General features: G+C 45.5%; 1 protein-coding gene across 2 annotated transcripts in view; it reads left to right on the top strand.

The window, feature by feature from the left end:
- ITGA6 (integrin subunit alpha 6) overlaps positions 1 to 27,001 on the top strand; it is a 78,041-nt gene that overhangs the window by 12,468 nt on the left and 38,572 nt on the right. For both annotated transcript variants that reach the window (XM_047085749.1, XM_047085750.1), the window contains exon 2: positions 25,908 to 26,032. In XM_047085749.1, the coding sequence (XP_046941705.1) occupies positions 25,908 to 26,032 (125 nt within the window). The remainder of the gene's footprint in view (positions 1 to 25,907; positions 26,033 to 27,001) is intronic.

Below are 27,001 nucleotides of genomic sequence, written 5' to 3'. Positions count from 1 at the left end.
CACGGGCAGGGCTGTCACCGGAGTTGGGGGCTGTCCGTAGGCAGACAGGAACTATAGTCTCGCCTTGAGAAGAAAGGGAAACATGGGACTTGGAAGAAGGAAGAGAAAATGGCAACACATCAAAATCCTTTAGCCATCTCTAGTTCCTTGTGCTATATTTGAGCTGCAGAAAACTGCAGCTTTTTATTTTGTTCAATTCTTACAAGGCTCGTATTAGGTGTTGAGTGAACATCACCCATATGGGAGTATATGCAGCTCCAGGATCTGGAACGGTCTAGGATGGCGTAGTGCCCATGTGTCCATCATCCTCCCGCCGTAGGCATCAGGGCATCGGCAGGCAGGGATGTGCTGTGCAGGGTGGCAGTGAGCCAGGAACACAGCAGGAGTGCTGTCGCCTTGCTTCCTGCTCCTGGGGCCTGGTTGATTGTCTTTGTAATCCTGGTTAACGTATCTAGTGTACCACGGTGTGTATCCAGTCAGAGTGACTTAGGGCCTCGTTGAATTGTCAAGAAGGTAGAAAACTAGACTAAATAACCCTTTGGAGTCTAAAATACTGCCAATTTTCAGCCTCTTCTCACAAGTCAAGTGGTATAGGCTAACTAGGTAGCTTGAGGTAAATCTGAATCTAAAAGGAAATAGACTGTCTCTGAAATTATGCAAGAGGATGACTCATCAGGACCTTATCCTCTATTGCCCTGGGGTGTGCCACAAATTAATTACAGAACATCTCCCTGAGGCAGCATGGTGGTGAGTTATTAAAAAAAAAAAAGGTTATCTCTTTCTAGTGCAGAATGAAATATATGTAAGTTTTTAACCTAAAACATGAGGCTTTAAAGACAGTTTAAGCTTTTAGGCATTTTGGGCTATGCCCCCGTGCATGTTCACCTTCTCCCTGGTCATTCACTGCTTTCGTAGAAGTGGTTGAGAAGCACCCACCAGCCTCCTCTCTATAGAGGGACAGCTGAGACCTAGAATAGTGACAGCTAGATAATGGCAGTGAGGGCCTTGGCACACGGCTGCCTGATGCCTAGTCCCTCTAATGCTATGCCCTACCCTTCTACCTTTTGGTGAAGCAGGCTGTTCTTGGAATTAATCATGGGCCACATAATCTTGCCCTTAATAGAGCGGTGTCCTATGCTTTTAAGTGTCTCTCTGGAATAAGGACAGCAAGTATATAGCCACTGTTGCCCTTTTACCCTGCTAATTGTGGACACTCCAAGTGAGCATGGCACTTCTTTCAGCCGAGTCTTAGAATTCTCCAGGTCAGCATAAGTTAGCCTCCGCTGGTGAATGGTTGTCTGCACATAAGACAACACCTGTTTGCCTACTTGGTCTGGCCAGATCCCCTGCTATGGAAGGCACTCTATATAAATGTCTGCCTGATGGATATTATCCCTACCGGTTTGAGAGCTTCTTAAGAGCAAGGCTGATAGCTTGTCCTTTTTTCGCTCGGATTTCATGGAAATGGGTACCTGGTGGTACTGGTTGAGCTCTTGGAGTTGATTTAATTTCCCAAATACGTTAAAGACTTCTAGAGAACAGGAAGTGGGATGACCATTTTTTTAAGAATGATCCTTTCATTTTGGTACTGTTCTTTTGTTTACCATCTTAACGATTTTTAGGTGTACATTTCGGTAGTGTTAAATATAGTCACGTGGTTGTGAATACTTTGGTACTTCTTTTTAAAAAATATTTTTCAATGTTTATTTATTTTTGAGAGACAGAGTGCGAGCAGGGGAGGGGCAGAGAGAGAGGAGGAGACGCAGAATCCGAAGCAGGCTCCAGGCTCTGAGCTGTCAGCACAGAGCCCGACGCGGGGCTTGAACCCCCAAACCATGAGATCGTGACATGAGCCGAAGTTGGCTGCCCAACCGACTGAGCCACCCAGACGCGCCTGGTACTTGTTAAACTTGTTTTGGAGCCACCAGAAATCAGCTTGTCCATGTTATGAGGCCAGAAAATATTGACCCGCTAAACTTAAAATAACTAAATAGAGACTTGTGCTACATCCTGTCATCTGATAGAATATTCTAATGTAGATTAGTGGCAACGGAATTAAAAGTTTAACAAATTTACGGTAGAAGTTAAAAACCCCCTTGCGTAGCTTAGTGTGTGTTTTCCAGTTTCGGAAGGGCTGCTCCGGTTGGACCCACAGCTGTGCTCCCAGCTCCACGTGTGGAACGCCCAGTCTCCTCAACACCTGCCCTTTGAAAAACTAAAGTAATTGTTTTTCAGTTTCTAACTGAGTGAAAGAGAAAATCGCAGCAAATACCAAGCCTGGCCGTATTCGTTTGTCACTTACGTCTTGCTGCTCTTCCTAACTCAGCAGCTTTAGAATGAAACCTCCATTTCAGTGGCACCCCGAGGTCAGGTCAGAGTTGAGGTTTGGTCTGACAGTGGCACATTTGCCGGTTGAAGTTTGAAAGGAAGTGTGTGTGTGTGTGTGTGTGTGTGTGTGTGTGTGTGTTCGTTCAGGGAACATCAGATTAGACTAACAGCTGTCCCTAGCAGTATGGTCATCATTAGCTTGTCTTGCACATTCTTTCCTTGTTCCTACCTCCCCACCCCCAGCTTCCTTTAGAGCCACGTTCATCTGTTACCTGGGAGCAGCTTTATTTTCTTTCTCTGTTCTTCATCTCTTTGATTTTTCTAGTGACTAATTTCTCTATTCTGTTTAGCTTAATAAACTCTTTTTATTCTTACTGATGTGTGTATCATGGAATTTCTAGTAAGCTATTTGGGAGCCGTCAGAATAGAAACTCACTGATGGTTCTGAATTGTGGGCCCTCAGAATTGCGTCTGATTTACCTGTGCCTTCCTGGGGCTTTAATGTGGAGCCTGGCACACGTCATTCCTCAAAATAAAACAGAAAAGTGCTTTAAAAGAAATCTAGGCCTATGCACAAGCCATAGATGTTTTCATCTGCACACAAAGAGTGGGCGTATTCTAGTAATATCACCCAATAATGCTTTTGTGGATTTCTTTATCACTGGAATTATTTATCACCTGCAGAAGTTGGCAAGGAACCCAATAAATGATCTAGAAAGGTAGACCATCTCCCTTGTTTTATGGATCAAGGAATGGAGGCCTAGAATTTGTTGTAGGTCATGTAGCCAGCCACTGGTGGAGCTGCCCCTGTGTCCCTCCTCCATCCAGAAGTCTTTGTACACTTGAACCCCGTCCTCCACCTCCACCCCCAAGCAGGGGTCTGTGTAGTCCATGCTTCTGTTTTTATAAGAGAAGCTTAAGCAGATCTGTTCAAGTCCTACCAAGCCTCTCTGAAAATCTTTTCTCATCAAAAAGAGCTGCCATCTTGAGTCTGAGCTAAGCGTTTCTTTTTTTTTTTTTTTTTTCAACGTTTATTTATTTTTGGGACAGAGAGAGACAGAGCATGAACGGGCGAGGGGCAGAGAGAGAGGGAGACACAGAATCGGAAACAGGCTCCAGGCTCTGAGCCATCAGCCCAGAGCCCGACGCGGGGCTCGAACTCACGGACCGCGAGATCGTGACCTGGCTGAAGTCGGACGCTCAACCGACTGCGCCACCCAGGCGCCCCTAAAATTTTTTTTTTTTCAACGTTTATTTATTTTTGGGACAGAGAGAGACTGAGCTAAGCGTTTCTTGATGAGGAGCTGGGCCTGGATTTGCCTTTGACCACAAATCCAGAAGCAGTTATGTGTTCCCTGTATGGATCCCCACACCCTCTGGTATGTTCCTGGACCGGGAGTCCTGGTCGCCTACACTCCTCTCATTCATGCTGTAGATTAGATGAAAGGTGAGGTGCCTGACTCAGGCCATGACTCATTCCTGCTCCTCCCTTTAGCAGGTGGTTACTGTGGAGAGGGTTGGGTAGTGTCCATAGCATGGAAGACTAAGGCATTTAAACCCAGCAGCTATTTATAAATAGCTCTGTATATTGGGATGCCTCTGAACTCGGTAGATTCATTCCCTTCTAAAGGAGGATATGAGGAGTGAGAATTGTGTCGATGTTCCTCTGTAGCTGACATGTTCCCCTGAATGCTATTAGCAGTGTGGACTTTTATGATGAGTGTGCAGCTTCCTCTCTGGTGTCCATGCATTTTACTCTCTAGCTCACTTGACCATGGCGGGAAGCTTGTCCACCTTCTCAGTTGTTTGGATTTCTTCTCCTCAGTATCTTTCAACTTCTGCCCTCCATGTGGACTTGATTGTAATGCCCAGATGGCCAGCACAGTACGGGTTATATGCTTCTTTATTGCTGTGTCCTCATGCCTCTGGAATGGGCTGTAAAAATCAGCTTTTGACTTTTGCCTGCCTGCAGCTGCCTACATAAAGATAGCATGTGTGAGCTTGTCTTCTGCAGTTCTGAGCTTTGCTTTCTTCATGACTTCCAGGCACGGATTTTAACCTCCGTGACCATCTCTGTCCTTTACTCTGCAGGATTTTCAGTGACCCAGTGTTCATCGGCTGACGTTATTTTTAAAAGCACATTTAAGTTTATTTTTGAATAGGTAATATAGTCACAGGTACACATACAAAAGCTACAAAAAGATGTGAAGTGAAAATCACCCTCCCACCCCTGGTCTCCAGTTACTCTGTACTTCTCAGAGTCAACCGTTGTTTAACCAGCTTGTTGTGAATCCTTGCACAGGCACTTATACATTTATAAGCAAATACATGCATTTTTTTTTTACACATATGGTAACATGCTGTATATATTCTTTTGCACCTTGTTTTTTTCTCTTGACATGTTTTAGAGCTTGTGTGATGTAAATAAAGAGCTTCCTTGGTATTTAAAAAAATTTTTTTTTAACATTTATTTATTATTGAGAGACAGAGAGAGACAGAGCATGAGCATGGGAGGGGCAGAGAGAGGGAGACACAGAATCCGAGGCAGGCTCCAGGTTCTGAGCTATCAGCACAGAGCCCGACGCAGGGCTCGAACTCATAGACCACGAGATCATGACCTGAGCTAAAGTCGGCCGCTCAACTGACTGAGCCACCCAGGCACCCCTCCTTGATATTTTTAAAGTCTGCATAGTATTCAGTTTTAAGAGGGAGCCATGATTAATTTAACCAGTCTGGATGTTCAAGTAATTTCTAATCTTTTGCTGTTAAAAGCAGTGCTATAGTGAAGAACTTTATGCCCTGCTTTGCTTTACCTTAAGTCAAGGGTCAATTCCCAGCATGGTGGTTTGCCCAGCATTGTTTTAATGAACATAGTTGATTCTTGAGGAGTGACTGGCTGCTCTTCGTGACTGCCTATCACGAATGATGTCCTACCATCTGATACTGTCACAGACTACTACCCTGCTATTGGGGTTACTGGAATCTTCTCAACAACTATAATTAACAGTCTTTTAAAAAAATTGTTTTTAATGTTTATTAATTTTGAGAGAAAGAGAGAGACAGTGACAGAGAGTGAGTGACGGAGGGACAGAGAGAGGAAGACCCAGAATCTGAAGAAGAGCCTGGAGCCTCCAGGCTCTGAGCTGTCAGCACAGACTCCCATGGGGCTCTCAAACCCATGAACCGTGAGATCATGACCTGAGTGAGGGTCCGGTGCCTAACCAACTAAGCCACCCAAGTGCCCCTACAATCGACAGTCTTACATTCAAACTGTTGGATTCCTAATGGCTTCAGCATTTGTGCTCCCCCTGTACTTAGACTTGTTAAAAACTATTTGCAAGTCAGAGTGGCATGTTGGAATGTGTGTTAACTGAATACTGATAAGAGCATCACTGCATCAGAGTTTACAAGGTTATTTGATGTTTTTTTGTTTGATCCTTGCAACACCCTATGAGAAAATTTAGAACCATTTCACAGATGATACCCAGCTGTACAGCCAGGATTTGAACCCATCAGGCCTTCTGGTAACTCCCTCAGTGTTTCCGATTATGGTTTTTGCCTTGGCAGTCTGCTCCGGGACAGGTCACTAGGCGGTAACTGCTACAAGCATGTGCCCTATTGTTCTGACCGCAGCAGGTCCAAGCAGAACTGTTGCTCAGCCAGGGTATGCCGGTGAAGCAGTACTTGTTGTTAGGCTATTGAAATGCTTCTAGTTGGCAAATAGTTATGTCCCAAACCCCCTGAGTGTCCCTTGACAACTGCGCTGGCCGCTCTGCCTGGATGCTCCCGCCATGTTTCCCCACAATCCAGCCACTAAAGGGGAGGTGTCCTAACACAACAGGGGGCTTCTGGGTGCATCTCCAATACTTTGCCACCATCTGTGCTAATTGGTCACTAAATACTTCTAAATATCTTTAAATGCAGGCGTGGAGTGGTAAACAGCATAAATGTTTAGCAGTGTACCTTCTATAAATCTTGTATACACTTCTGAAATGGTATTTTTTTGTTCACAGTATCCTTATTTCTAAATCTTTTTTTTTTTTTTTTTTTTTACCTGAAAGACCTCTTTTGGCTTTGCTTTTTTGTGTTGTTTTTGGTGTTGATTGTTCTGCCATAGCGTATAAAAATCAGGGTAGCTGGTTTGAGGTGTCTGGGAACCGGAACTCCTTCTCCCTGCTACTGCACCATGCATAGCCTCCACCTCGTAATCCAGGAGGGTGGCGTCTGAGTTCTAGGGGGACAAACGAGGGGACAAAGAATAGAGCCAAAGGCACACGGGCGCCATCTCTTAAAGGAGATTCCTGGAAGCAGCAGTGTGATACCTTGTCTTGCATCCCCTTTAGCAGGACCGAGTTCTGTGGCACGTCCAGCTGGAAAGGGAGGCTGGCATGAGCTGCCTTTTTTCAGGGTGGCCTGGTGCCTCGGTAATCCTTTCACTGTGGGAAGAGCGGAGAACCGGTCGGTACTGGGCCACAGCCGGCAGCCTCTGGCCCAGCTAAGCCTGTCGTTTCAGTTAGCTCATTTAGAAAATAAACTATGTGATATTAATTTCCTTTTCTAAACATTGAAACATTTGGATTTCCTGAGATATTGGAATAGTAAAATGGATATGGTGACTAACCAGGTGTGTGTTTTTTAAATATACCTTTTGTCTCCCTGGTTTTTATTAATATTTTACTGAAGAATGATGGAAATTGAAAGTCACTTTTTCCTTTGCAAGTAACTATTTGGTACCAGCTTTTAAGAATGACTTTTTTCCCCCCCAAGAGTTAGCACTGATACGATTGATGCATGGTACATTGGGCATATAAAAACCTGCTTGGTAACAACATACTCAAGTCTAGAATTATTACATGTAATAAATTACTTCTAAAATAAACTTCATTCATTTAACTGAGCTTACTGTGTACCTACTGTGTGCCAAGCAGTGTGTGAAGATTGGGGATGGGAGGCTGGGCTCACTGCCCAGCTCGTACAGCTTCTCAGACTTGGATCCTTGAAAGGTCAAGTCACCAGAAGGACAAATGTGACTCGATTTGGCAGCTGGGAAGTCAGGTATCTGAAAATTCAGAAGCACAGGAAGTGATCAAATGGCACGTTTGACAAGGTCAGGCATCTGCTTTGTAAAACTAAAGGAATAGTTTTGCTCGGACACCTTTCATTTTCCCTTTTCTTACTGCAGTGGATAATAGCGTTTTTATTACAGTTCTTTGAGTGATGACATACCAGTAATGATTTGCTTGATCTGCTGAAAAGCTCTTTTCACTAATGATATTATTTTTTAAATGAGCTGGTTATGTATCGATACCTATACTTTCTCAATTTTTGTTGATGTGGAATTCTTGGACATTTTAAATAGAGTCTTTTATGATTTTACCTTATTGGGTGCTAATTATATTTTTCCTTCAGATTATTTAAATCCTTATTCCTGGGAGATTAGAAGCCAGTGTTGCACCAAAGACACTCCAAAAATTGATGCCAGGGATGGAACCAGAAATCCTTCCCCAACCCGTCTCCCTCTTGCTGATCGGACCACTCTCATTGGTATTCCATTTAAGTAGTTGAAATCGGTGCCGTGACTTCCCTCTTATTCCCCCGGTAGATGGTCGAGGTTTCTGAGATGGAAGATGAGGTGAATGCTGGGGATAATAAAAACCCTTTGTGCTTTGTGTGTTTCTTTATTGCATGAGCTCCTTGTTCTTGGTCAGAGACATACCTGTTGGAAAATATACCCAGTCAGGTAGGAACTAGAACCTTCAGGTTCACACATCACGGGAGCTTCATAGTCACTGGAAACTGGATTTAGTTCCGGCATGTGTCTCCAAGGAGCCAGGAAAAAAGTCTCTTGTAAGAGTTTTGGATGGCCAGGATGAGATTATTGGTTTTGTGGCCCACAGAAAGGCAACAGGTATTCTTTGGGCCTCTGTGGCATGGATCTCAAAGCGCTATATTTTAGGGGCGCCTGGGTGGCGCAGTCGGTTAAGCGTCCGACTTCAGCCAGGTCACGATCTCGCGGTCCGGGAGTTCGAGCCCCGCGTCAGGCTCTGGGCTGATGGCTCAGAGCCTGGAGCCTGTTTCCGATTCTGTGTCTCCCTCTCTCTCTGCCCCTCCCCCGTTCATGCTCTGTCTCTCTCTGTCCCAAAAATAAATAAACGTTGGAAAAAAAAAAAATTAAAAAAAAAAGCGCTATATTTTAGACCTTAGTTATAACTGGCCATCCTTTTATAACGTACTTTTTTGTAAAGGTAAATAAATGAAAGTGCTTTGGTGATGTTATCCAGTCAAGCAGAAAGGAAACCTAGGGTGTAGTGGTTTAGAGAAAGATTAGGGAGTATGGGGCACAACTCCTGTTTTACCACTTACCAGCTGTGAGACACTGAACAAGTTACTTGCCCTCTCTGAACCTGCATCCACGTTTGTAAAATGGGTGGTGATAATGGTATCTGCTTCTTCATGAACTCAGAGTGCCTCGTATATAATAAGAGATGATGGCTGCCAGTGTGTTCTTAATAATAGCTTGTTTGCCCTAATTTGCAGGTCAGGTGTGTATTTATGTGATTTCTTGGAAGGTTATTAGAAATCCAGTCTTTTGAAAGTGAGATTGTAGTTCAAAAGGGAGCCTCAGCCTTTTAATCACCTTTCTGTGTAAATGGGAAAACCTGAAGCCAGGAGATGAGCAGATTTGTTGCACTGTGAATTTTAACTCCTACTTGCCCAACTGGATCAGCCAGTTAGTACAGTTAAATAGCGTTTTGGTTTTTCTTGGCCAAACACTCTTGAGGTCACACACACACAAAATGGGACCAAATTCCTGCCCTTGAGGAGTTTATAGCCTGATTAAAGTGAGGTTGGGAGAAATCCTTGTCTAGGAAAGCTTACTGTGGGGAGGGTGACACGTGAGTGCAGAATCTTGAAGGCACATTTCTATTTACAGCCTGGAGCTGGAGTCTGGAAGTAGCTGGAGTGGGGCAGGATGGCAGGGAAGTCATGAGGGAAGGCACCGAGGCCTTTGTGTGCTCAGAGAGCAGGGGCAACTTGTGCCCAATGGCTAGGGCCTGGCTGGGTGCAGGGGGCGGCTCTCAGCTGTCGCAGGCAGCGGGCGGCATGGAGGAAGGTATTAATCAGGCAGTGTCCCAGCCTCGGTTTCTTCACCTCTGGGATGCAGATACCTATCTGGAACATTCGAATAAAAGCGTATGTGAATAACTTTAATAAATTACAGTGTCCCACACATGCAAGCGGGTTCCCCCTACTCAGGTGTGCTGCCTCCCTTGCTAAGAAAAGCATTGGGATGCATGAACAGTGTCTACATAGGGTTACAGCCAACCCATGTATTGAAGGCCAAGGCTGTGCCAGGTACTGCTCCAGGTTTTGTATTCAGGGAGCAAGAGAAGAACCCCTGCACCTGTGGACTGGTAGCATTCTGGAGAAAAGGTGGGAAGTTGACACAAAAAATGAATATAATTTCAAGCACTGGTAAGGACTGTGGAGGTTATTAGGGTGAATGTAGGGAGGGACTGAGGGAGAGCTCTAGCTAGATAATCAAGGTAGGGTCTCTCTGAGGTGGTGACTGGACTTGAGCTCCGAGAGATGCAAAGACCCAGGGCAAGAATGTTCTGAGCCCAAGGAAGCAACGGCAGAGACCCTGAGATGGAAACGAGGTTGATGTGTTAAAGGACAGAAGTCAGGCCAGTGTAGGGGTGGGGAGTGAGAAGGGGCAGATGAAGGGCAGTTCTCATAGCACCTTGCAGAGCACGGTGGCATTTGAATTTCATGTGAGTGGCCATGGGGACCGATGGGAGGGTGATAAGTGGAGGACTGATGTGATGTGCCTTAAGATGTAGAAAGAACAGTGGTTGGGGCACCCGGGTGGTTCAGTTGGTTGAGCGTCCGACCTCGGCTCAGGTCATGATCTCACGGTTTCTGAGTTCCAGCCCTGCATTGGGCTTGCTACTGTCAGCGCAGAGCCTGCTTCGGATCCTCTGTCCCTCCTCTTTCTCTGCCCCTCTGCCACTTGTGCTGTCTCTCTCAAAAGTAAATGTTAAAAAAAAAAAGAAGAAGAAGAAAACAGTGGCTGCTCTGTGGAGGATGCACTGGGGTGGGTAAGAGTAGAAACAGACCAGGTGGAATGATACTGCACTTGTCCAGCTGTGACCAGAGGGTGGCTCCCATAGCAGAGGGGCCCCCAAGAAGTGGGTCAGAGTGAGATGAGGAGGCAGAGCTAAGAGAATGGATGGATGCGTCAGACGTGGGTTTGGAGGGAAAGTGAGCCCTTTCTTCATCCAGGCACGTCTAGTTCCTGCTTGGACAAGATTTGAGGGTCAGAGGTGAACTAGACAGGGGAAGTCACAGGCACACTCTTGTCCCTCTCCTCCTAAATAAGGAAAGTGAGCCCGCAGTTCAGAGCTCTTGCAGGGCAAGACAAAACTGGTCATAGTGGACACAGTTCCCAAAGTGAAGAATATATAGGTAACGGACACTTCCCATTAAACTGGGGGAAAAGCAGTTAGGAGGGGCCCTCTCTGCATGGTACCCTCCTAGAATTATTGTTTAAAGCTCTAACAATGAAGAGGAGCCCCCTGGTGCTTAATCTCACTAAGATTCTGCAGGAGTTTGACATTCTGGGGCTTCCTCTCAAACGAGGTAAAGAAATGTGGTTTAGAATTGGACTCAGAAAGAGGTAGTCTGTTTCCTTGGCCTGCTACCCTTGACCTTCTAGTTCCTCTCTCCTTGTGGTTAATTGTTTTCACCATTCTGTTCTTAAATGCAGGGCTGTATATAACTGACCATGGCACCTGGGCAGGTCCTCTGTGAACCTTCATCCTTGTTGCCCTAAAATTAGGAAATCAAATGAGATCAAGCTGGGATTCTTGAGCTCCTCCAGGAAACCAGGGACTGGTGGGGGTTGGTGGGCAGTGGCTATGCCCAGGGGGTACCAGGGCTCAGAGAGAGTATGCATGGCGGCCAGCACTGGAGGAAGCAGAAAGGGCTTTCTTCACTCGTGAGGGGATGCTCGAGTTGAGTGAAGATATAGGGCAGACGTTCTGCGGGAATGGATGGCATTTGCAGAGCGCAGAGGCACCAGCCTGGTGGAAAGAATGCACCCAGAGGGTTTATCTGGTTGGAGTCTAGGTGGGTGTGGAGGGGGAAGTGACGAATGTACAGGACCAGCTCCAGATGGTGACCTCATATACCACAGTGCCGCCTTATTCAAGGGGGATACGTTGCAAGACCCCCAGCGGATGCCTGGAACCACAGATATTACCAAACCCTATACATACTATGTGTTTTCCTATTCCCACTTACCTATGAAGAATTGTCACTTATAAATTAGGCACAGGAAGAGATTAATAACTGATAGAACAATTATAACAATATACTGAGATAAAAGTTATGTGAATGTGGTCTCTCTTAAGATACTGTACTCCCCGCCCCCCCCCGCTTTGTGTAATGAGGTGAGCTAACGTGTCTGCATGATAAGATGAAGTGAGGTGAATGATGTAGGCACTGTGATGCTGTTGAGACTGTGTTAGGCTACTCTTGACCTTCTGATTGTAGTTGGAAGGAGGTTAACCTTGCAGATCGCGATTGACCACGGGCAACTGAGGCTGCAGGAAGAGTAACTGCGGATAAGGGGGACTGTTATATAGGAATAGGTGATTCTCCTGTATTTTCTCATCTGTACAAGCAGCCATGTGGAGAATCCAAAGTGGGTGGAGTTAAAGGCATTCAGAAACATTAGGGCTATGAGTTCTGCATGTTTAAAACCAGAAACAGAGTTCAGATTTCATTTGACAAGTAGAAGTTTCTAAAGCTTTCTCTCAAAACCCATCAAATGGGCTTATTTTGGTGTTTGTCCTTTTGGGTGAGTTCTAGTTGAAGGCATTTATGTTACTTAAAGCTATGTTTTGATACCTTGTACACCCTCTTTTGACTTTCCAAATGTGGTGTGGGCATCTGGGAAAAACGGCTCACTGTGCAAGGTGTTGCTAAGGGTCCCGTTTTGAAAGACCCATTTCCTCTGCAAATGCATTAGTCAGTAGGAATCACTGGACGGGACCACTGACTCCTCTAATAGGTCCAGTTGAGGTGGGGAAGTGGGTCAGTCACCGCGTAGGACAGAGCACTCATTCAGTGAGGAGCTCAGGAAATATTTGCTGAATGAATGAAGGAGCGAACAGAGGATTGAAACTGGCAGCCAGCATTTCCATGTCATTTCACTCAAAGGTTTACAGACAAAACGTTTTTGCTTAAAACAGTGTCCCATTAATACAGTCTAACATTAAGAAAAAATTTTTTAATGTTTGTTTATTTTTGAGAGAGAAACAGAGTGCGAGCAGGGGAGGGGCAGAGAGAGAGGGAGACCCGGAATCTGAGCTGTCAGCATAGAGCATGACGCTGGGCCTGAACCCACGAGCTGTGAGATCATGACCTGAAGTCATATACTTAACATGAGCTGAAGTCATACACTTAACTAACTGACTGAGCCACCCGGGCACCCCTCCCTTTTTTTTTTTCTTTTTTTTTTTTTTAGTTTTTAATGTCTCTCTCTCTCTCTCTCTCTCTCTCTCTCTCTCTCTCTCTCTGTGTGTGTGTGTATATATATATATATATTTTTTTAATTTTAAATGTTTATTAGTCTAACTTTTACATTTAAAAATTCACAGTGCAAATGCTTTTTTCAGAAATAAACCAGAGCCCTCAAAGGAGTGTTTGGCTTTCTGGTATTAGGATCCTCCCCCGTTGTTGGGGTGGCTCAGTGGCTCAGTTGGTTAAACGTCCGACTCTTGGTTTTGGCTCAGGTCATGATCTCATCATGGTTCTTGAGATCGAGTCCTCCATTGGGCTCTGTGCAGACAGTGCAGAGCCTGCTTGGGATTCTCTCTCTTCTGTCTCTCTGCCCCTCCCCTGCTCGTGCTCTCCTGTCTCTCTCAAAATAAATAAATAAACTTAAAAAAAAAAAAAAAAGATCTCCCCATTGTCCCCTGCCTTTAGAGGGCTGCTTGTAGAAATGGTTGAAGGTTGAAGGTTTCTCAGATTTTAGATCTGCTGTGTTGAAATTGTTAACAGTGAACTTTTAATTGTGTAAATTACTGTATGGACATGGCTTATGTATGTATGTATGTATTTATTTTGAGATAGAAAGCACGAGTGAGGGAGGGGCAGAGAGAGAGGGAGCAAGAGAGAATCCCAAGCAGGCTCTGCACTGACAGCCCGCAGCCCAATGCCAGGCTCAAACCTACGAACTGTGAGTTTGTGACCTGAGCCAAAGTCAGATGCTTAACCAACTGAGCCACCCAGGTGCCCCTTGTTTATTTATTTTTAAGACTTTTTAAGAAAAGTTATTTATTTTTTTTGAGGGAGAGAGAATCCCCCGATGTGGGGCTTAAACCTCACAAACCATGAGATCTTGACCTGAGACTAAATCAAGAGTCAGATGCTTACCCACCTGAGCCATCCAGGTGCCCCAAACAGGGCTCATTTATTAAAAAAAATTGTTGAGTGTCCTTTAAGGGTCAGGCACTGAGCTGGATGCTGGGGGGTGGATGTAGCAGTGAACAGACGAAATGTGGCCCCTGTCCCCATAGATCTGACCTGGAGGTAAGGGAGGTGAACAGTATGGAAGTGGTCACATTACTAAGCATGGTGAATGCTGTGAAGGAGAGGTAAATGGGAACTTACAAGAGGTGACACCTGGCTTCGTCTGGAAGGTATAGAGAGATTTTTAAGCAGAGACCTCAAGTCTGAGTAGGAGGATTCCAGGGAGAGAGAGGAACATGTGCAAAGGTCCTGAGCCAGGAGACAGCATGTGCTGGAGGGGTTTGAAAGAAGCCCCATCCAGTTAAAGGGTCCAGAGTGAGGGAAGAGTTTAACTCAGACTGTGCTCTTGAGACATACTTAACCTCTGCAAAAATGTTTTGGGTTATCACCAAAATTCAAGTTCTTGGTGAAGATGAATAGGGAAGAGGCTGTTCAGCTTTCTTGCCATGGTAGAGAGCATAATGCTTATGAAGAAGTCTGTGTCCGGGGCGCCTGGGTGGCGCAGTCGGTTAAGCGTCTGACTTCAGCCAGGTCACGATCTCACGGTCCGTGAGTTCGAGCCCCGCGTCAGGCTCTGGGCTGATGGCTCGGAGCCTGGAGCCTGTTTCCGATTCTGTGTCTCCCTCTCTCTCTGCCCCTCCCCCGTTCATGCTCTGTCTCTCTCTGTCCCAAAAAAAAATAAATAAACGTTGAAAAAAAAAAAAAAAAAAGAAGTCTGTGTCCTAACCCCTCCACTCCCAAACCTGTGAATGTATTAGGTTAAGTGGCAAAGGGGACTAAAAGTTGCAGATTAAGGTTGCTAATCAAATGACTTTACGATTCAGGAGATGATCCTGGATTACCCAGGTGGGCCCAGTGTAATCGGAGGGCTCCTCTTAATGTGGAAGAGGGAGGCAGAAGAGAGATTGGGAGCTGCACATCTCACTCACTGCCAGCCTCGCGGAAGGAAGGGGCCATGAGTGCAGGAATGCGGGCAGCATAAGATGCTGGCTGGAGTGATGAGACAGATTCTCCCCTAGAACCTTCGGAAAGCAACTGCCGACACTTCGATTTTCACCTCTGAACTGTGCAACTGTAAGATGCTACATTTGTGTCGTCTTAAGCCACCAAGTTGGTGGTAATTTGTTACAGCAGCCATAGAAAACTAGTACACCTGCCCAACTCCAGGTCTCATTGCACAGATGGCTGTTGCCACCAAGTCACTTGGTGGTAACGACCTCTGACAATCTGTTTGCTCTTCTCAGAGCAGCGGAGAGTGGCTCTTATGCATCCTGTCTTGCGGCAGTTAGCCATGATGCTTCTTCAGTAAATATTGATGGTGCACTGCCACGAGCCAGAGCCTGCCCTAGGAGCTTGGGATGAGTCCGAGGGTTCAGAACAGAAGGATCTGTGCTTTTCTAGAGCTTCAATCCATGTGCCTCACAGCCCAACTTACACAGAGGGCTGGTGGGGGTAGAGATTTCTAGCTCATGACTGCTGGATAGAACTTTTTGTGAATGCAGAGTTCTCAGATGTATTTTTAAATCTCCAAGTGACCAGTCACCAAAATAAGGAAAATTGCTTAAGGTTTCATAACTTTAATAATACATATACATACATTTTGGTTGAAAAGCCTAACAGGAGGTATTAGTCTGATGATTGATTTTTTTCTAGTTGCAAAGGAGAGAAAAGCAGGCCCTCTCTCCCCTGAAGGAATCTAACTCAAGCAGAGTTGCAGGGTTTAGATAAAAGCTTTAATGCCTTTGCTTCTCTTTACCAGATGGAGAAGAGAGAGGAGGAGGAGGGTCTTTAAAGAGAGGGAAGAACCATTAAAAAAAATGGGGGGGGGCACCTGGGTGGCTCAGTTGGTTAAGGGTCTGATATGGTCATGATCTCACAGCTTGTGGATTTGAGCCCCGTGTTGGGATCTGCGGGTAGCTCAGAGCCTAGAGCCTGCTTTGGATTCTGTGTCTCCCTTTCTCTTCTCTGCTCCTTACCCCTCCCCACTCAGAAATAAGCATTAAAAAAAAAGAAGAAGGATGAGATGCCTCAGCAATCTTGGCAGGCTACCTGGGTTGCGAGTGGTGGTGCAGGGGTATGGACGTTCCCTGTTGACCACTAGTCCTTGGAAAGCAAGTACCTCTCCCTCCAGCCAGAGGCAGGACAGTGCTTCTATCAGTGGACACCTGGAGAGTCAACCTGGTCGGGGGAGAAAAGCTCTCCTAAGGCCAGTGGAGCTTTGAGGACCAGACAAGCTGTCCCCAGGTAGCCCAGATATATGGGAATTGAACATAGGGCCTCCCAGGCCAGAACATCTCACCAAGTGCTTGTGAAGCCATGGTCAGATCCAACCACACAGCTGGAGTTTTAAGCACAGCATTTTTAAATTCAAGACACTGCATCAGTCCAGTTCTATTGCTAGCACTCTCTCTGAGGCTGGGGTGACTGTATAATTGGTCTACCAAGCTGGGATATTTGTGGGAGTAAGGGGGGTCCAGGACAACAGGTGTGAAGCAGGAGTGTCCTGGGAAAACCTGGGGATATGGTCAGCCGAGCTAAGTGCTGAAAGCTTTAACCACACTGTGGATAGTCTGCTGACCAAAAATAACTCCATATAACACGGCCTTTGTATAGACGGGACTACCCCTTCCAGGAGAGAATGCGTGACCCAGAGGTCTTTCCTGAGATGCCTGTCCACAGCACAGGGAGCTCTCCGGCTGGGGGGGTCTTGAAGATTTGTTTTCTGTGCACCCTTGAATATAATGAAAGATCTATTTTTTTACCTCCAAATGATTCCTCCTTCTATGTGAACCCTTATAAAGATGTTCTGTGAGAACTGCCCTCTTGATTACTTTATTTTGAACAACAAAGTTCTGTTTGTTATAAACACATTAGCCTGAAAGGACCTCAATCAGTTATAATTGTGGATGCGGATAGAGGTTAAATTGGTTTTAAAATATTTTAAATAAAATAAATTGCTTTTAAAAAGGAGGCAAAGAAATTTAGCTCCCATTTAGTAATAATTCCTCAGGATTTGACACCATAATTGCAAGTCTTGGATGTTGTTATAAACTTTAAAATGTCCTGGGAATGCTCCTGAAAACTGGGTTAGACCTGGCATTCAGAAAGTAATGTCAAAGAAGCATATGGAGTTTGAATAAAATCACTTCATGAAATACAAGTAAAACTATTTTTAGATGTTTAATGTGTTATTTAAAATGTATAAATGATCAGATGTGGTCAATTGATTATCCTCTATATTCATAAAAGCTTACATATACAAATTGGCTAGAAAACCTGTTTTGGATTTTTTTTTTTTTTTTCCATGCAGGGAGTCTTCTAAGTAGGTATACACAGTATATGAGAGAGGGTAGTAATGATAAAGAGGTGTTATGGAAACAGTTGGGAGGGACAAAGACCTCTGCAGATGGCCAGGAAACAAGGCTGGAATGAAGACCTGATTCCTTCAAGAAACTATTGGATTTTGAGTTAAGGTTGCAGATGCTGGGCTGGGTATACAGGGTTTCCCTCCAGGCTCCTCAAGGCTCCATAATGGGTGAGATTAGGTTACTGAGAGACAGGAAGCAGATGGACTCTGGTTTATGACTGTGACAAGGGGAGGAACTGCAGTCTGTAGCACGTCACGTGGGAACTGGGGGGTGGGGGGTGGTCCACCTGTGACGGACCACCCTTGGAATCCTCAGGTAAGGCGGGGACTGGGGAATGAGGTATATATCTGGAAGGGAAGGTCTGTGTGCAGGACCACAGATGCCAGATAGCACCATCATTCCCCACTCTGTGCAGAGGATATAGTCTGTTGGCATTTAACACTGTGGCCAGAACGAAAACCAAAGCCCATAGCACCCTTTTGGGGGCAGCGGGATGGGATTGTTGACAGGTTTTAAGAGCTTGATTGCAACTCAGAAACAAAGAACAGATTCTTGTAGACAAGGAAGCTATATGTGTTATTAAAAACCAAAAACAAAAACAACCCAAAGCTAGGTCTTCTGGTGTGAATGCTGGCACCCCAAGAATTCAAGGCTTCCTCCTCTAGCATTTATTTGAAGAGTGGTTTGTAGTCTGACAGCAGCTCCCCACCCACTCAGCCAATAGTGAATCCTGCAGGCCCCACCCGGGACTCCCTTCAGAATTCCTTCTCAGGGTGAGACCAAGCCAAAAATGGACCTTTTAAGACAACACCAACACATGAGAACCAAGGATCATGAGGCATGTGGTGAGAACATAAAAGGGAATGGCTGCAGTAAACCCAGGAAAACACTGGGAAACAGATAATCCAGGAACAGAATGAGACCTGAGGGGGGAAAAACCTAGGTAAAATGCTTAGAGTTTTGAGAACATACTGATCCACAAGTTAATAATAGAGTGCATTGTTATGTAAAAGGCACGATCAGAACCAAGTAAGAGCTTTTGGAGATTACAAACATAACTGCTGAAATTCAGGGTTTTCAATAGAACTATTGGAAAATCAAGTTGAAAAGCCTTAGAGAAGGAAGAAAATGAGAGAAAAGATAGATTAATCCAGGAGGCCTAACACCTGACTAGTTAGGAAGTTCCAGAAAGAGCACAGAAAATAGAACCTGTAAAGTGATAAATGTACTGTACAAGTTTCTTAGAAATTTTTTTTTAATGTTTATTTTTGAGACAGAGACCGAGTATGAATAGGGGAGGGGCAAAAAGAGAGGGAGACACAGAACGTGAAGCAGGCTCCAGGCTCTGAGCTGTCAGCACAGAGCCCGACGCAGGGATCGAACTCACGGACGGTGAGATCATGACCTGAGCTGAAGTCGGACGCTTAACCGACGGAGCCACCCAAGCATCCCACGAGTTTCTTAGAAATTAATGTTCTAATTCCATTGGTCGAGGCCATGCAGTCAGTGCACAGGTAATGAATAAAGGCTCACGTGCAGATACATGGTGGTGGTTGTGTGTTTTGCTGTTGAGAAGGCCCAGGGTAAGTGAAGAACCTAAAAGTTCAAAGAAGTCAAAACTGGACTTCCCTCAGAATTTTCATTGGGTGCTAGAATAACAGCAGTAACATTAAAGTTCTGAAGAAAATGTTTTTCAGCCTAGAAAAAACAACCAAACTATCAATCAAGGGTAAGAGCAGAATAATGACATTTTTGTATATGGAGGGACTAAGTTTACCTGTCATATACTGTCCTGTAGGATGGTTTTTAAGAAAATAATTAGAATTAGAGGGAAATCTGTTTTCCAAAGCAGATCAGTCCAGGAGGGCAGTCCTAGGGTGACCCAGTACCACAGCCCTGGAATAATCCGTGTAGTGATGGGAGGTCTGAGGCCTCTGAGGAGGAAACCTGAGCAGAGAAGCAATCCTGATTTAATACAAGGTATGATTGGGGGCTTAGAAACAATGGAGGCTAGAAAAAAGCAAACAAGGTAAGGAAAAGGGCAAGAGAAATGCCAAGAAAAGCAAAAGTCACGGTTCAAATGTGAAGTACACTAAGCCATTGGTAGAATGTAAGAAGTCTATTTGACCTTGGTGCTGGGGACAGTTTCCTTTGAGCCAAGGACTCTGACCCAGGTCCCAGATAGAAGAAAGGATAATTTCAGTGTGGTTTGATTCAACGCTGAATATTTACCTGGTTATGTAAAAGAACAGGTGACCAAATTATGGTTACACAAGACAAAATGTAAGTGGTAATATAGTCTGATAATAGTGCAAAAGTTTAGCTAATGGGTGGTAGGACTTGGAAGGGAAAGTTTGGGGGAAAGGGTCAGAATGCTGAAGCTTTCGTCTCCCCAATTCGGGAATGGAGACAGATTTTGTTGAAAGTTGGTGAAGGGAAAATAGAGGGTTAAGTATATTGTGAAAATGTTAAGGGTAACAAATACAAGAACTAAGGTAATATAGTTGCTAAACATAGGAGGGAAAGTGCAGTCCCAAGTAGTGTAAGTTCTTCCCTTTTCATGTTGTGGGGTCAACAGTTATTGTCCAAAGCTGATAAGTCAAGAGATAAAAATATAGGCAGAAGTAATGGAATTATGGAGAAGTAAATACAGACTTTTTTTTTTTTTTTTTTTTTAAGAGGTATACCTAGAGACTGGGGCTTGGGATGAGTTTGGAATCTGTTGCTTTCCATCATAAGTTCTTTCTGTTTGGTTTCTTGTCATTTGTATTTAACAAAAATTAAAACTTGAGTTTGAGGATGGGTTAAATGCAGAGGTGACACAAATCCACGGTAAGGCTGTCTTCTAATTTTCTAATGCTTAATTTGAAGAAACTAAGAAGACTGTGTTTTAAATTAGGCAATAATAGTGTCCTTGTTCTAATGAAGCAATATTTCATGTTTCCTGGGACAGAGTTGCATAGCTAGAGGCAGAATCTTTAATCCTCGAGGAAATGAGTTATTGCCAAAAGCAATGAAGCAAAGCTGCTATTGTGCTTAGAGTTTTAAAAGTGTTCCAGTGTTTAGATCTTTTGGTTGAAGTAGTTATACAAAAGTATACCTGCTCTGTTTGGGGGAGAACTTGCGTATATGAAATAGGAGTACTTGAAGTTTGAAATAACCTTGTGGTTAATGGCATGACAGTGGGTCCCGAATCTTGGTGCTAGGACTTCTGATCGGGATTCCAAAAGGACCTTGAGGGGCGCCTGGGTGGCGCAGTCGGTTAAGCGTCCGACTTCAGCCAGGTCACGATCTCGCGGTCCGTGAGTTCGAGCCCCGCGTCGGGCTCTGGGCTGACGGCTCAGAGCCTGGAGTCTGTTTCGGATTCTGTGTCTCTCTCTCTCTCTGCCCCTCCCCCGTTCATGCTCTGTCTCTCTCTGTCCCAAAAATAAATAAACGTTGAAAAAAAAAATTAAAAAAAAAAAAAGGACCTTGAATTTTAATACCATACCCTCAGTTTTATGTCATACTTGTGTCATTATTAGCCTTTCATATTGTATTTTACTATTTCAGATTTTCTCATCTTTAAAGATGATGATGTGGTTTTGCAGGTTTTGAATTTTGTGGGTTTTTTAAAAAGTTTTAGTTATATAAGTAATCTCTGTACCCAATGTGGGGCTCATACTCATGACCCAGAGATCAAGAGTCCCACGCTCTATTGACTGAGCCAGCCAAGTGCCCTGAGTAGTGTATTTAAAAATTTTTAAAAATGCTTATTCATTTTTGAGAGGGGGGGAGGGGCAGAGAGAGAGGGAGACACGGAATCTGAAGCAGGCTCCAGACTCTGAGCTGTCATCACAGAACCTGAAGCGGGGCTCGAACCCCTGAACGTGAGATCATGACCTGAGCCGAAGTTGGACGACGCTTAACTGACAGAGCCACCCAGGCGCCTCTGAGTTTTATATTTTAAATGTGGCTTTCCAATATGTTGGAATCCCAGGGCAGTTTTTATGTGATTGCAGCTTCAAAATAGTAAAGGTGATGTTTCACTAGCCCTGTGGAAAGCAATCTGGGAAGTATTTTTTCCTGTTCCTTTTGGCGCCTAAGACAATCTTAGTTTAAAACTTAGATTCTTGCCCTTCCTTGACAGTTTTTCTTTTGACCTGATATGGGAATAGGCTTCTTAGACCCAGTTCTGTTAATTTCCACCACTTCCCTTTGAAGGCCATAACTTGTATCCGCTGGCCCCTGCCACTTTGAATATGAATTGTCGCTGCAGGTTTGAATTCCTCCATACATGTGGCTTAGTAATAACAGCAGCTGCTATCACTGCTTCTTAAGAGGAAATGAACTCAACAGACCAGCAGCTACTACCTGAGTCCTAGGAGTCGCTGTGGGTGTCCTGGCCGTGCCCAGAGAATGTGTGCTGCCTACACCGAAGCAGCCTCTAGGGGTGTTGGGGGCAAAGTGAAGAAAACTGGGCTTTGAGCAGAAACTGTGGACTCTGGTGTGACCTCAGGGTTCCTCTACATGAACACCACCCTTTTTGGAGCTGTACCAGTCGGCTAGCTCAGGAGGCCGCTTGTATTTGAATGGCTTATAGACCAGTGCCCATCCTACAGGACTTAGACGGGACTTGCACCGGGGATGGTATCGTTTGAGTGGACACGGCTCTTTTTGAGTATTTGTTCCTGCCAGACACAGCCTCCACTTACGGGCTGTGACCTCCTGATAAAGGCTGGTTTCGAGCAGAATTAAGAGTTTGCTTATTTCCTGATCCAGAGAAGACCGCTTTCACCTTGAGGATTGAGACGCCTGCCAGTTGTTGAATTTGGTTGGGGTTAGTTACTGTGTTTTTCCATCAAGGTGCTTCCTTGCATTTTCTGCGATTCTCATTTTATCCAACTCAGTTCCACCTGCCCTTCCCTCCCCCACCCCAGTCATTGTTTTCCCGAATTTCCGATTAAGTGTGGGCCCAGGGAACCAGGAGCAGCCAGAGCAGGGGCACCCTTCCGCCCCAGTACTTGCTTGCCGTCTGCTCTTCCTCTGACTGGCTGGGGCCCGAGGCTGGAGGGGGTCTGCTGGGGGCCCCAGAGCACTCAGCCTCCCTCCATCCAGGGTGGGATGGGTTCTGAAGTGGGCTCACCGTGCCCCCTGTCCGGGGACCTGGGAGGAAGGACTGTGGTGGGAACGCGTGCAGGCAAAGCCCACCAGGGGGCGACTTGACCCTTAACGTTGTTCTCCAGGAGTCCATTTCTCGTGTTTGCCAACTTCTCTTCTGTGTTTCCTGCCCCTCCCCACCCCCTCAGACCTTCTTGCTGTTTCCATTCTTCTGTATGTCGGCTTTCATCTGCGGCAGTTGCCACGAGAGACATGGGTGGACCCCTCCTGCGAGAGGTTGGTGTCTTTAGCACACATGAAATTTTGCTGTCACAGTTGGCAAACTGGAGTGAAAGCCCTCCTATTTCTCACATGCCTGCTAAAGGCTTGTCTTGGCCACTCTGGATAAGGGGGACAAGTGGAAGGTGGAGGTACTGAGGAGGGAGAGGCCCTACCGTTCTGCCAGGAGAAAGGGGGCTGGGGGAGGTGGCAGGCCTACTCCGGACTGTCCATGTACGTGGAACAGGAAGTCCGCAAGCGCCTATCCTCTGCAGGGCACGGCAGCCTGGGGCTCCGAGGGGCTCCGCGGGTGCGTGTGCCTCTGGCCCTTCACCCCAGAACCCCCAGCTCCACTGACCAGCTTGCGCCTCCCCAGCCCCGTCTTGTGGCATCACCGATTCCCACCCCTCTTTTTCCTCTGGCTCCTTCCCCCTGCCCGCGGTCAGCCTCTGCAGGTGACAAGCCCCTCATCTGCACTCCCAGCTCTGCTGTGGTCTGTGTGACCCCCTTCCCCGCAGGCAGGTTTTGGTGCCCCCCCCCCCCCCCGGACCGTGCGCAGGATTACCGGTCCCGCCCTCGCATGGCCTCTGCCTCCCTCTGGTTTAGTACCTGCTTATGAATCTGCCTCCCTCAGGGCCAGAGTTTTTTTTTGGGGGGGGGAGGGTGCGAGGGCAACCCGTACTCATTCTAGAAGGTTTTTAAATGTTTGTGGAATGAATAAGTGAATGAGTGAACATGAAATAACAAGCCCAGCACCTGCCTTAGCCTCGGGTGTGGATGAGGAGGAGAGGAAGTGGTCAGAGAAGACGCTGTAATAACCTTGGAACTCCCCGGCTGCTCTTTATAGCCTTCCCGTTGCAGTTGGTTACCTTTACAGATAACCTCTTCCCAACCTTCACCCCACCCAATTCCAGCAACCCTTTCACTCCGCCTTCCTTCAGCCTTTCCATATTTTGCTTACATCTGCCAGTTACCAGAGCAATTCTTGTTTCAGTGTTTCATTTGTGTAGGTTTTGCCCTTTCAGCAAAGTTATAAATGCCTGAAAATCCTGGGTTTTATTTCCCAGGAAGCATCTAACAGGAATGGGAAAAAACATTGCTCCAAAGTAATTTTTCTGTACTGTCTGTATCTGTGTATCTATATAGATATATGCTTATACCTATATCTAGCTGTGAGATCTTAGGGGCAGACTGCTTACCCTCCTTGCAAAGGCCTCTGTTTTCTGTTCTGTAAAATTAGGGAGCTAGATGCTTTCTGGCGCCTCCAGTGCTCACATCCTGTGATTCAGCGCTGTTGACCCCAGTGCCTTGCTAGTCCCACCCAGCCCCTGGGTCAGGGTTCCATCCCCATCCTGCCAGGTAATTGAGCTTGCTCACTGACGGTCGAGGCCAGCTCACCTCTCAGTTATTTGTCAGAGCTCCTGGGATCTGGGACAGCATTCATGGAATATGTATGTGGGGCAGTCCCTGTGGCCATTGGTCTTGCCTCGACTCTCTGCCAGAAACTTCCAGGCACTAAGGACCCTGCCTTTGTCCTGCTAAGTCTCCATTCCAGTTCTGTGTTTTGGTGTATGCTGTTCATCCCTTCAAATGTAGGACGGGGTTCGAGGTGGAAGCTCACTGTGCCTGCTGTCCAGGGTTCCGGGAGGAAGGACAGCGCTAGGGGCGTGTGTTCCTGCATGAGCCAGCTCTCATTCTGTGACACCTGGCTGCACTTGCCCTCCCTGGACAAAGTCTGGCCCCTCCATTTTTGAGTGCATTTCCTTCTGTTGCACCTGCTGCATTGTATTGGTTTAAATTTTTTGTTGTTGTTTTTGTTAAATCCTGTATTGGGATCATAGAGACAGGTGGTAGAGACTTCTGTTTGTGGGTGAGTTTTTTTAAATTTTTTATTTTTATTTTATTTATTTTTTTATTATTTTTATTTTGCATTTGAGTTTTGTGGGTTTCTTAAAGGCCAGGAGTGGCCTATTTTCTGCTTGGGGGTTGTTTGTTCACTTTTGTGCGTCTAGCCCTCTCCCCCAGCTCCAGCCTTGCTTCTCTCTGTCCAGTCAGGTGTGTTCCTTCTCTTTGTCTCTATTCCTAGCTGTTCCATGAGTCAGTCAGACCCAAAGATGGTGAGTAAAGAGCATTAGCAACAGGAACCCTGCAGAAAGACAGTAGGACTCTAGAGATCCCTCCTGGCTGTGACACTGAGACTTTAAGGATTGTGGGTTGGGGATAAGGCCCCTTCTTACAGGAGCTAACAACACTGGGGTGGGAGGGAAGAAGAAGGAGCATTACAATACCTAGTATGTAGGTGGCACTGCCCAGACTCTGCCTGTGGTCTCTGTGCCAGGCTGATAGGAGGAATGTGGAGGACCCTGTCTGATTCAAGAGTGCCAAAAGTAAGAAGTGATGCAGAAAGGCAGAGAAGGGGACAGAGGGAAATAAATTCAGGCCGGTTGTAACTTGGGCGAGCTTAGGATCTAAATTAGTATTGTTAAAAGATAAGCTGAAGCCTATTTTAAAAACTTCGAGTTTATTTGAGCAAAAATCAATGGGAATCTGGCAGCAGCAAGTTGGAAGTGGTTAGGAGTGCTCTGCCAACAGGAACCAGGGGAAAGACCTACTTACAGGGAGTAAAGAATCAAAGAAAAATTATTTAATCAGCTGTAGCTTAAAGCCTGACTGGCTGTTTGTGATCGGTTGTCCTTGGGTTTGATTTTATAACCTTGAGGCATTTATAGGCTTAGATATTTTTTGCTTACATAGGCTGCCACGTCATTAGAGCCACATCAGCCTAATGGCCTCCTTGTTTCATTAATTTAGCCAGTATGTATACTGAAGATTCAGGGTACCGTTAAATTACCTTTGAAAAATACCTCAGGAAGGCACAGTGTTAGAAATTGACACATTATTGCTTGTTAAGTTTAACGGGACCATTTTCCCCCCCTCCCGTGTGGGAGCATTTGTTAAGTTCCATATGTCCTTGATTTAGGTTTAGGGGTCATGTTCTATCTATGAAAAGTGTGTCTTTTAAAACACCAGAATCCTACTCAGCAGAGAGGTGCTGATACTGTGACAGATGGCTGATAACTTTTCGCCTTGTTTGAACAACCCCTCTTCTGAGGCTTGACTTGGCTAGTTGTGCATGTGTGTGTTGCATGAGCCGGTCATGGGACTCGACCTTCACTCTCCCCAGCGCCCAAGCCAGCAGGGCATCTGGGAACTCTTGACAAAGAATGATTTCCCACATCTCTTGGTTCTGACTGATTGAAATGTTAAGTGTGTTTTAAACTCCAATCCCCCAATTCTCTCTTTTGTCAACAGGTTGCTCGTAGGGGCCCCGCGGGCCGTGGCCCTTCCACTGCAGAGGGCCAACAGAACAGGAGGCTTGTACAGCTGCGACATCACCTCCCGGGGGCCTTGCACACGGATTGAATTTGATAATGATGGTGTGTTCTGTACTGTGTCCACTTGGCCAGCTCGCCCGTATCCCACTTGCCCTTTCCATGAGGGGGGAGGGAGGTCCAAGTATTCTCGGAGAGAGGGCCTGTTTTCATTACATGTCTTGAATTGTTTGGTGGGATGGTTGAAATTGCTGCCCTTCCTAATCCTGCTCTCTAAACTGATATGGTGTATTGATATCGCCACCTAGTGATGTGTTGAGGTTCTACAGGAGGCTGTTAAAACAATTCACAGCGGCAAGAAAATTGGGCATCGCTTGTACTTAGCTGCCAAAAGTTCTCGCTTGCTGTTAAACTATGTGGGAGAAAGTCTGTTTTAAGTATCAGCTCTCTCTGAAATGAAAACTGACCATCGTGGATAATTTTTCCCTGCTGGCTCAGACCGGCTTGTTTTGTGAGGCCTCCATGCTGAGCAGAGCAGTTAGTGTACTAAGAAGGCTCAAGCGAGCTGGATTTGACATACTTGGTCTAAGTTGATTTGCAGATTCACATTTAGGTGCTTCTCTTGATTTTACATATTTTAGAAATAACGTTTGTTTTTTTGTTTTTGTTTTTTTGCTGATTAGCAAATGATACATGTTAATTGTGGGAAACTTGTAAAAAAGACACCAACCTGTATAAAGAATAAACCAAAAACCTGTGGGTAATTTAGACTTAATCACCCTTTAACATTTTGGCTTCCGTCTACTTAAAGTGACTTAGTGTTTGCATTTTTGTAATGATTCAAGATTAAAAATCATACCTGCCTTCTCATTGAGGAAGGCAGCAATTTGGAGACAGGGTCACACAGTAGGATTAGATTGATACTGAAATGAACATACATGATGGTGTTTGTGATATCTCTCTTTCCTGGGGGGAGGGACTAAAAATATATCTATTTTCCTTTTTGACATTGATAGATAATAAAGTGAATCTGAGGCCTTGCTTCCTATCTCTAATGAAGAGAATGATTCATGC

This window comes from Lynx rufus, unplaced genomic scaffold, assembly GCF_022079265.1.
Source record: "Lynx rufus isolate CCGP_SWC_20201006 ecotype Redwood Valley unplaced genomic scaffold, mLynRuf1.p SCAF_2, whole genome shotgun sequence".
Classification (NCBI taxonomy): domain Eukaryota; kingdom Metazoa; phylum Chordata; class Mammalia; order Carnivora; family Felidae; genus Lynx; species Lynx rufus.
This window is presented reverse-complemented; position numbering and strand designations above follow the sequence as displayed.